A 12,061-nucleotide genomic window follows, 5' to 3' on the forward strand; every position below is an offset into this window, starting at 1 on the left:
CAGAATACATAGATTTAAAATTTTAGAAATGTGTTTACAATCCACTTGATAAATTGAGTACAGGGTTACAGTAGGTCATCTTTACTCGTAATTGCCAAGAGGGATACCTTTGTTTCAGCTTAACTTGGACAAATGAACATTGTCCTTAGTTTTGCACGATGAATTTGGGGCATTCCATACCTGACCACCGAAATAAGTGGCGGCCAATAGACTGTGCCAGGCACATACAGTAGTAATAGTAGTAGGTCTACCAATAGTAGTTATATGCTATCTGGTATCGGATTTCATCCTATCCATTGTAACATCTCCAATTCAGAAGATAATTATTTAATTATATTAATTATTAGAAATTAGTAATTGTAGTAGGTTATAGCATAGACATTGTTTTTTGACTTACGATTTTGGTTTGGGATGGTATTTCAATGTTCCACCAAGTGCTAACTCCTCTATACTGGTACCTGATTCAGCTGAGATACCAAGACGTTTTTGTCGAGTTCGTTGATTTTGGATAACTTGTCTCGTTACTGGCCTAAGCACTGAACGATATTTATCTAATTCATTTCTTAAATGGCAAATAATTTCTTCTTTTTCATCAAGTTCTAATTCCAATTCATCGATTAAATCGTCTCTTTGCCTTAGTTCTTCTATTTTTTGCTGCAGTGCATACTGGAGGTCCCGTAAAGTCGCCATGCTTTATACCATCAATGAGTTTAAGTAAAAACTTTCCTATTAGTTCACGGCAGGTGGTAGAAACTAAACCGCATACGGATGGCTAATTGAGTGCATTCACTGTCAGCATCAACAATATCGTTTTCAGATAAGTATAAACGTAAACTACGATTTTTTAGATAAGATTTCGATCTTGGGGAAAGGCTTATCGCCTTACAGTGCAATGCATCGCCAAGCGACGTGAAGATTGCCGTCACGCGAAACTAGGACAGAAGAAAACATGTTCGTTAATTTGACCCAGCCTAAAAATTCCAAGATGATTTTGTAGATTTACACGGATGAGGAAGAACCCTACATAGAAACGGAAGAATACCTTACAAATTACTTTTCCAGGCAGAGTTGATAAAATTCCGGAATTACTGTATTGTGTACTCATCCATGACGATCTAAACATTGGTGGTCGCGGTGAGCTTCAGTACTTTCCATGGCCATGATTTGCATGCAGTGTACTCAACAGGATAAATTCAGCCCAGCATCTCTCAACTCATCGAAATAAATAATATTCCAAGCGGACATCTAATTATCCTCCAGGTTGGCTCTGTGCGTGGCTCCATAATAAACAATCCAATTAGTAAGCGTAAACATCATGTTCTAAATGATGGTTTTGCGAAATTATAAGAAAAGATACATGTTCACATGAAACCGCGGGAGACGAGCTCAAAGGATCGAAGCCGAGGAGAACTTTTGCTTACAATTATAGAGGGCGGATGTTCGGTATTGTTCATGCACAGACAACTGATAGTTTACTGCAGTCGAGAAAATCTTGGTAGTTCCGTTGCGAATTTCAAACTACGGTTTATAGTGAGAAATAAACCAACGTAAACCGATAAATAATTAATGTTTACTAGTATATTTACTGCAGAAGTTTAAATGTTATAATAAATATATGTGATTCTTCCGGGGATTCTTCTATCAATAATAAATGCTCAGGAAAAAATGAAACTGCAATTCTAATAATGTAAACTTTTTACGTTGGAGGATGGATTATATTCATTTTCAGCTCTTTAGGAGTAGGCCTAAATAAATGTAAAGCTTGCAGTTAAGTAGACCTACGTCGTTATTTGTTTTACTTAGTTTATAATAACAAGGGAAGACATGAATTAAGAAACAAACATACTTTATGTGTAAAAACCTCCGAGAGGTTTCAAACCTGGCTACGGATGTAACCTGTGTGATGATGCCTTGCATGTGCAAATTACAGTAAGTGTACATAGCGCCCTCATAACTATGATGTAATATATGATATACAATATATAAACACATCAGGCAAAGAACATTAATTCTAAACCGTATATAAATAACTGTACAGTATATTAATATAATGTGTCAATCTATTTGTTTATGCGATCGGAAATTATTATTGAAATGTTTGTTGCCATTACTAGTCCCCGTTTGTTATTTAAGCGGAGTTACCATACGATTTCTTTCGTTTGTATTTCGCAAACTCTCATCCCAACATCAATCCTCAGCCACTTGCCCTTGTCAAGAAGTTTCAATAATACGTGACTCTCAAACAAATGATATGTTTCTGTTTATTAATAATGTTCATAATGAGTGGACGATTTCACACGCAACTGCAAAAGGGTTGTCCCTTATCATCTCATATCTCTTTTGACGAGAGACGGTATCATTTACTATTAAGCGTGGTTCCCACTCTAGAACGCAACGCAGCGACGTATTGACGCAAAGTGTTGTATTGCGTGAAATCAAACGCCTGCGTGAAATCAAACCTGCGATTTTTGCAGCACTATTGCGTCGTCGGTTTCCACTTGTGATTAGGCAATACAGCACTTTGCGTCAATACGTCGCTGCGTTGTGTTCTAGTGGGAACCACGCTTTTAGGGATTTGTGACGATCGACTACGTAACCTATATGGATCAATCGATGTGTCGCCAGTCGCACTACCTGGACCTAAAAACCATCAAATACGGTGTTCAGAGGCGGGGATCGAGCGAGGAAACACGTTTCCATATTATGTCCACATGGGCACAATGAATAATTAAACGTAGTTTGGTCGTCGGAAATCGAAAGCTCTCTAAATGCGTTAACGAGAGACACCTCATCTCCCTTTGATACCGTATCTTATATTGACTAGAGACAGCTCCTCCTGGGTATCATCTCCTTTTGACGACAAGAGACGATGCGGCCTGTTATCTTCTTGACGCCGAGAGACGGTTCCCGATAACTTTATCTTATGTTGACGAGAGACAACTCTTCCTTCGTTCATTCCTTTTGACCACTAGGAACGGTGGCCTATTATGGTTGTTGCCCATTATCTTATCTTGACTTACGACGATAGTTCGAATCCGATAAATTACATTCAAAAGGATCTTATCAATAATTATTTCTAAAAAAACCTTGGTATCACCATAGAGATATTATAGTTCACTATAATATCTCTATGGTATCACAGACATCGTGAATTGCGCACGATGTAGGAACGGTTATGATGTCATAATGACGCGTGGGAAGAAAAACAAGAAAACAGGATAAATATCTATCAAGTGATGTTGACATAAAAAAGATAATAAAAGTCACGTTTAAAAGAATGACGAAGGCAATGAAAAGGTATTTTTAGAGAAAGAAAAGAGTATCTTTATGTCACGTGGGCGATAAGAGATAAGATGGATTAGAATTCGATGTTTTTATTCATTGCAATTTGACACGTTACACAATTCCTAAGTTAAATAAAAATCACTGTTTGCGTACGTCTATTAATTGGATTAGCTATTTACTAACAGGTTTACTTAGTCTAGCTTGTTTTAGATTTCTGATGGTATACCGCCCTCTATAATTAAGGGCGTGAAGATCCAATAGTACATTAGTCCTAATTTGATTTATTTTTCTCGCGCCTAAGATCTTGTAATCGATGGTATAAGGCGCCGTTTAAAAATCGAACACATTTATTGTATTGAGCGATGGGAACACACCTAAAGTGTGGCACGTTGATGCTCTCATAACTAGATTAGAGCTAAAGCAATTCAATTACAATGCAAATTCAAAGCAAAATCAATTTTACAGTTTAAACATATCGATGAAGAGTTCAGAAAGCATTCATTATCTTTATTAGTCGTGTCGAATATTTGCCAAAAAGTAACGAACCGAATCTAAGCTAGATCAACCTCTACTGAAGGCGACATTTTTAGTTCTTGCATGAGAAACCGACGACGTCCAGCCGCAATGCAATACCACAATTGACCGTACGTCTGGACATAAAAATGTGAGAGAACATAAAACACAGTTCACACCTGTGTGTTTCTGATTAAATCACGACAAGAAAAGGGCTTAATTAAATAACATTTCTTCTTTAGATTAGAATTATTTCAGGATTTATTATAACTCTCCTACAACATGTTTGTAATGGACACGGTGTTTATACACAGAGTGACGGGAATTTTGGTTCTTACGATTTTTACGAGTTCCTAAAAACATTAGTTTTTCTGTAATTTACAAATGTTGAGGAAAACGGTATTCAAAATATACCGAGGTCTATAAGAAACGGTTTTGAAAATATACCAGTTTTTAAAGAAAATCGATATTATGACCTGATGTGTAGACTCAATTCAAGTGAAAATGTTTTAGTCTCAACGATTATAGAGAACGTCTTGTATAATAAGTCAAAGATGCTCTCCAGGTGGAATGCCACGATTATAGACAACGTCTTGTATAAGTCAAAGATGCTCTCCAGGTGGAATGCCATCAGTACTACAGTATTGTTTATTTTTAATTAATTTGTATGTAATTTTACTATGGACCAGAGATTCCGAAATAAAAGATTGAATGAGTACAATGTTTAATTGGCAGCAAAAACAATAGGTCTACTAATACTAATCTGTATTGGAAAATGTCTCCTAAAACTTAGCAACGTAATGTATTATTATTCTGTAATGTATTCATTCATGTTAGCTAGCAGAGATGCCTTGATGGTTTGTGGGTCATAAGCACGAACTCAGCAACATATAAGCATTAAACATGTCGCAATAAATCGATTTGTGTTCGTTCGTCAACTTGTATACTTAGCGTGAGCTGAACGTCCCACAACCGAAGCATACTAACATCACGTGTATTCTCTCATATACAACATGAATTTAATAATTGTATGTACGTATTTGTTGCCTCGTCGGAGAAAATAATATTTAAGAGTAAGACAACTTGGATGAATGGCTGGTATACCAAAGCAGAAATCGCAAAACTTGAGATAATACACGCAGGAATCTTAAAAGCTGTCTACACTATCAAACGTGACAAAAAAATGTGATGTGCCCATGGAAACGATGATGTCATATCACTACCATATTTGGGATATCACTACCATATTTGGGCACATCAGACTTTTTTTGTCAACCTAATTTGATTGTGTAGATAGAGCTTTACGATTGTTCCAAAAAATGAATGAATGGACATTTTCTGACTTCGAAAAAGGTCCCTCATTTTCCACCGACTCTCACAAATTTATTAAACAGGTTAATTTTAAAAGAAAATACTACTCCTTCACATAAAGCAAACATTTTGTCTATAGTCACTGTAAGGTATAAAAAACACCTAAATAATTAAAATGGTGTAGGAGAAAATAACCCTGATGGCTTAGTGCAGTAAGTGGAAAGTGCTGCAAGTAAGTCTACTTTGATTCGGTCAACATTATGGATTTTTACAAAATTATTTTAATCCTATTTATATTTAGAGCTAAAGTTCTTTAAAAGCCCATACACAGTATACAGGTTCATACATATGATTTATCTTTAAAGCTCTGTCTTCACTATCAAACAAACAAAAATGCCCATATATGGACATGATGACGTCATATCACTACCACTTTTTTTGTCAAACTAGTTTGATAGTGTAGACAGAGCTTTAGTAATAGCAATTCTCTAAAACTAAGTAGTTTTATTTAACAATATGCTGTTTAACATTCCATGTCCATGTTATTATCAGTTATTTTTGTTCTGTAATCTTTGGAAATTAAATGAGACATCTATCTAGATTTTAGAATTGACAAATTGATACATAGTTATTGTTTCTCAATCAAAGAAAAATCTCAATATTTCTGTCACGTACAATGTAAAAAATATTAAACAAGAAGAGGATTTAAAGATGAAATAATGTATCAAATGTCTAAAATAAGCCATAAATCAGTGATAGAGTACTTCTTATTTGTATACAATCAATTAAAATATCTTCAATAAATCTATACATCATATTATATTACAATTATATAATAATTTTGATTCAAGCCTCTTAAAATATCATATACTTTTCACTTTTTATATTTAATAATGTTGCTTCATACTAATTTGCCAAATAATTAATATCTAAACCTCTGTCTATACTAGTTTGGCAAACAAGTGTGATGTACCCAAAGATGGTAGTGATATGATGTCATCATGTCCATATATGGGCACATTTTTCATATACAGTTTTCTAGTGTAGACAGAGCTTTAGGTGCAATAACTCTTTGTTATTTATTTAAATAGAAAGTCCCAATTTCACTTAATTCGTTCACTTTAATCATACACGCATATTAATTAGTTTATTTTCAACACCTATTTTTTGTGAAATGTATTTGTATATATTAAGTTGTACTGTCTTTTATGAAAACACACAGTATAGTGACCATGCATTTTTATATTTATTTCTTGCAAATAATATTGCATTTATTTAGGCCATACTCTGATATTGTGTTGCTTTCATACAGGCTGTTGCAAAATGGACTGTTGACGGCAATAAGAGTATACACCCCTGACAATAGTTAGCAATCTACTTTACATCATTCAGCCTTTTATCATTACTCCCAAGTCTATCATAAAATCTTTAAGCATCACTTAACATGTGAGAGGACTATTCCACGGATAACAATCATATTCATGTTGACTCCCATATGCCTGGTTGTAAACATACAGAATAATAGCATGCCATATCTTTTTTTGGTACACATTTTAAAAGCACTACGGCACTTACTCAGATGTTTTAACCTCTGCAGAAGTTCATTATAAACCGACTGCTTGACAGAACTACAGATTTATGACGACATCACGGCGGTATGCGTAAACTATAACACTGGTTAATAATGTTCTCTAAAACTCTAGTTCTACTTTTATCTAAATAAAACTCAATAATACATGAAAATAATAATATTCTTTTATAATAATAATACAATTGACAGTGTTTCATTTTATTATAATTAGCCCCAATATTAGTCAGATTTCTTTGATCTGATGGGTACATCTGACATACATATTTTAACTGCAATAACTTTCAGAATGTAACACTTTCAGGTTGAACAGAAAAAGCTAAACTGCAATGTAGACGGTAACATGTAACATAACTAAAACAGAACAGTTACTAATAAATTTAAAAAGTCTCATTATCTTAAATTCCTAATTAGAAATAATCAATTAAGATTTAAGACCAGGATTAAATTAACATTATGCTACTGTATGTTAGGATTGAATCTTGAATATTGAATTAGAAATAATCAATGTTTATTAGGTTTAAGATCAGTTGTAAGCTGTTTTGTATTCAGTATTCAGTATTTATTGGTACTCACTTTCGAATCAGTGGCACACACTATTCGGTGGTACGTCCATACAAATATAAACAACAACATATAAAAGGTAAATGATGATAAAACTTACATAATTAACTTACATTGAAAAAAACAAAAACAAAAACAAAAACAAATGTACAGTAGTAATTGCACACTTGAGTAGATACTTAAAAACAATTGTATAACGAGCAAATCAATAAATCGATGTAAATCGATGTACACACTGTACAGTATGGAATGAAAAACTGGCAAAGGACAACTAATTAGGAGAAAAATTCAACCATGGAATAACACAACCATTTTTGACACATTGTAATGTAAGTAATTCATTCATTCAGAGATAATAAATAAACAAAGTACAGTAAGGCGGCGTGTAAGCGTAGATCTTGAGGATGGTTCCAAGACAGACATCTTGTGGATGTGTATTGTGGGCTGTTTAAAAGAATCAACATTTTGTAATTGATTTCTTTTTGTTTGTTTTTTTTTTGAGAGGGGAAGGGTTGTGCAATTGGTGTTTTTTGTAGAGAAGTGGGGGTGTGGGGGTTAGTTATTATTATATTTCAATTTGAATATCTCAACCACCTGTGTTCATTTAAAGTTCAGATTCTTATCCGAATAACATTAGGAACACACTGGTACTTTTGAGAATAGTTGACATGACAACAACAAGTATTGAAATACCAGCAGAAGCACTTATTGCCAACACATTTTCATCATTACAAATGTCAGCATAAAGTTACTAGATGCAAGAACTAGAAATAGAATTGAAACGGCTGACTTATATGTCATTTCAGATTCCAATAAATCTATATTTATATCAGGTTAATTCATCTCCTTCTTGTAACTTCAATCTTAGATTCTATTTGTGTGCAGCCAGTGCCAGTGAAAGTTCAACGGTATTCAGAACGATGAATAATATATTCACAATTAATGCGGCAGAAATCCATTATCAATATTAGTACTAAACTTTCAACTAAAATTAAATTAATCAATAGTCATTGAACTCTAATGATCCTAAATAATTCTCAAGTTTAACCAATCTAATAAATTACACTTGGAGATATTAAAAATACTATCACAGTGACAATCATATTGTATAATTCATAAACTAAAATATGCAAATATTTTACTGCTTGGACACGAAAGGTCTAATATTAATAAACTTTGTGACGACTGATGTAGCAGCCTATCCGACCTATGACCTATGACCTATAACTATGTCACGTTAATTTGTTATGCACAAAGAAGTTAGGAAGTGCTTCTGCACACTATACCATCAACAACATAAAGATCTTTGGTGGTTTCTAGGTTCAAGCAATGGCCGGTGACACATTCATTGACATGACCTGTTCCGGGTCATCGCAATTTGAAAGCTATTATCTAACAACCCATCCAAAGTGACCTCAGGTCTAGGTCAAGAAGACACTAAAAAACATATCACCTGAAATCAGAGACTATCAAAGACCCCGCATGCGCACAAACCCTGCTTGATCGTTAAGCAGTATTCGAAAGAAGAAGAAGAAGGTCAGCTATGGACATCCTCAGAGTAAATGTTCCATTTTCGAGATTGGATGTCTTGAATAGGATCCCAATAATTGGAATGAATTGCTCATAAATAAAATAAATATATTACAATTATTATTATTTGTTTGAAAATATTTTCTTGTTCTTTAGTATAACTATTAATATCATATTGCTAATTAAAATATTAGATGTCTTGAATAGGATCCCAATAATTGGAATGAATTGCTCATAAATAAAATAAATATATTACAATTATTATTATTTGTTTGAAAATATTTTCTTGTTCTTTAGTATAACTATTAATATCATATTGCTAATTAAAATATTTTTTTAAATATGATTAAATTAGAATTGGTAAACGAATGAAATTATCTTGTACATAAACAGATCTACAAAACATGTTCACTTAAGCCTGTTTATTGATTGATGCTGAATCCAGCAAAGTAACAATCAACTCACAAGCAAAACTCTTCCCTACGGAGCCAGGTGCTCTTAAATTTCAATTCCCTTAGGAGATAGCAGCAGAGTGGCAACACGGTATTAATATATTTATTACTTGAGGAGATAATGAGTTTATCAATAGAATATGCTAAAAAATTTGGTGGATACAGTCTGTAAGGGGTTCTCTCTTACATTCATTAGATTACAAGATGAAATTGATTTGGTATTACTTACAATCTCGGTCCGACTCAAATTTCAGATTGAATCGAATTGAAATATAAAATAATTACAAAATGTTTTCATCAGAGAATTTCAAAGCAGCTCATTTACATAATTACCACAATTTTGTATTAATAATTGAAACATATTTTTATTTGTTGCAAATAGCTATAGGCTATTATCGCAAAATATGGCATAATACTTTTTAAATTATAATTACAGTAATAAATATTGATCCAGAAAGGTTTTTGTGGGATGATGGCGAGAAATACAGAGTAGGTCTGCATCAGGAGGGAGAGGTTGAAAAGGGGATGGGAGGTTGGAAAGGGGAAGATGGAAAGGGGAAGATGGAAGGGGAGGGGAGGTTGGAAAGGGGAGGGGAGGTTGGAAAGGGGAGGGGAGGTTGGAAAGGGGAGGGGAGGATGGAAAGGGAAGGGGAGGATGGAAAGGGGAGGGGAGGTGAAATGGGAAGACGAGGTTGGAAAGGGGAGGGGAGGCTGGAAAGGGGAGGGGAGGTGAAATGGGAAGACGAGGTTGGAAAGGGGAGGGGAGGCTGGAAAGGGGAGGGGAGGTGAAATGGGAAGACGAGGTTGGAAAGGGAAGGGGAGGTGAAATGGGAAGACGAGGTTGGAAATGGGGAGGGGAGGTTGGAAAGGGGAGGTTGGAATAGGGATGGCATCTTCCAAATTTGAGCGGCTGTTATCGTCATGCATTGAATCGGCCTTCATCAGACACCAAACAAAGTTATACAGTCTATCAAAAGGTCAACATAAATGTTAAATTGATTAGAATAATTTTGTAAATGAATGTCTTTAATTAATGTTTAATTAAAAACAGGATCACCAATGATGTAATAGTCACATAAACAGCAGTTTGATTTATCAGTAAAGCATTTTTTTTAACCTAGAATGAAATAATAGTGTTTTCAAATCTTCAGGAGGATACATCTCATTTTAGTGGACTTAAATCATATATTTAGACGAGTTTACCAACTGTCAGGCAGTACTTTGAAATCATAACACCTTTGGCAATTTATCAAGGCTAGTTATGAGCAGATTCTCATTTAAATTTTCACACTTGATACATCATAAATGTTCATGAGAACAACATCTTAAATCATGAATTCAGGTAAATACTTTAATGTACTCAGAATTTCGAAATTTGCGATAACATATATATATTTAATAAGACCAGTTAAGATAGGATAAAGTGATTAAATAGAAATTGTACCTTTGTTTTCTTTTATTTATTATTAGTTTATTTTTTTTTTTTTCCTTTTTCATATTTAATGTTATATCTTTGGGTGGGTCTTTCTGACTTATAAGTCTCATCCCACATGACTGAACTATTTTTATTTTATTTATATGCAATTTTATGTATTACCTAGGTTTAACATTGTCCTTGTGAACTGTATTCATCATGTATGTTTATTGTGGACATAAATTGAGATTGAAAAATATTAGTGACTTATGTTTAGTGCTTTAAAAAAACTGAACTGCATTGCACTGCTGTTGAGAGATAGGTGGTATGGTGAAATGGTCAGGACTAGCATGTGAAAGGACATGTGTTGAGACCTGCAATGGCATAATGTAGAGACCTGAGCCCCATGGTTTAGGAACACTAAGTGGCCCTCCAACTCTGAGGCATCGGGCGTTTTTAACTTTTTTTGACATATTTCAATGCCTGTTTTTTCCTTTAGGCACTGCTCAGTAGCCCATGGGTTTAGCCAGTGAGTGCTCATAGCCGTTAAGCCACTGAACACCTTTCTGTGTCATATTAATTGTATCTTTAGGCAATATAGATACAGTACATCACTCAGTTCCATAACTCAGTCTATACCAGAAACCAATGGCACAACCTATATGATCCACATCCATGCTTTAATGCTTAAAATAGCATTATACTGTAGTGCCCTTTATACAGTAATGTCCTAATTTATGCTACAATTAATCTCTTGCCTTAGAAGTCCAGAACTGGGCCCTCTGAACAGTACAGTCCTATACTGAGGAGGTCACCCAGTATTATTAAGAAGAATTATAGGTAGCTAAACAAACTAATGAATGATTAACAAAAACTGTTTTAGTAGTTATATAATCAAAGTAGATTAAAATATTGTAATGCTAAAGAGGATTTGCTGGTATAAACTCTGGTTGAACTGTGTATCATCGTCTTTAAATGGATAATCAACTTTGGAAGCTAATAAGCTGATCTCCTTTATGTCAACCAAATGCTGCTTTCATAAGAACAATTACTCGACAAAATTAAGCATTTACTTTCAAAATCGTAAGTACTGTAGGACATCTACTTTAAAATGTTTAGAGAGCTTTTGCTGTCGCAGATCAAACGTTCCAACCAATTTCAATTTGACAGTGTGCTACCCTTGTTTAAGAACCTATTAAGCTTTTAATTTATCTATATTAATCTAACAATTCCTATTTTGAAAGAGTCTTCTAATTTGTTCCTTGTGGTCGTGTTGAATGCACAGAACGAGGTATTTTTCAGCTGTTACCTAACACATTTTATAGTGCGCTTGTTACTTGTTTGGACATTGATTTATTTTATTATAGTTTAAATGTATTTAAAGGTAAAATATTTTAATCTCTG

The 12,061-nt window shown here is 34.0% G+C and overlaps 1 protein-coding gene across 3 annotated transcripts in view; it reads right to left on the bottom strand.

Moving 5' to 3' along the window:
- LOC140052069 (cGMP-dependent protein kinase 1-like) overlaps window positions 1–12,061 on the bottom strand; it is a 77,513-nt gene that overhangs the window by 40,546 nt on the left and 24,906 nt on the right. Inside the window, exon 1 of one of the 3 annotated variants that reach the window (XM_072097455.1) lies at window positions 398–1,456. The exons of the other annotated variants lie outside the window; for them this stretch is intronic. Within the exon in view, the coding sequence (XP_071953556.1) occupies window positions 398–690 (293 nt within the window). The 5' untranslated portion in view covers window positions 691–1,456. Of the gene's footprint in view, window positions 1–397; window positions 1,457–12,061 lie in introns of those variants that run through there. 3 annotated transcript variants of the gene reach the window in all.

The sequence above is a fragment of the Antedon mediterranea genome, chromosome 6, assembly GCF_964355755.1.
Source record: "Antedon mediterranea chromosome 6, ecAntMedi1.1, whole genome shotgun sequence".
Classification (NCBI taxonomy): Eukaryota; Metazoa; Echinodermata; class Crinoidea; order Comatulida; family Antedonidae; genus Antedon; species Antedon mediterranea.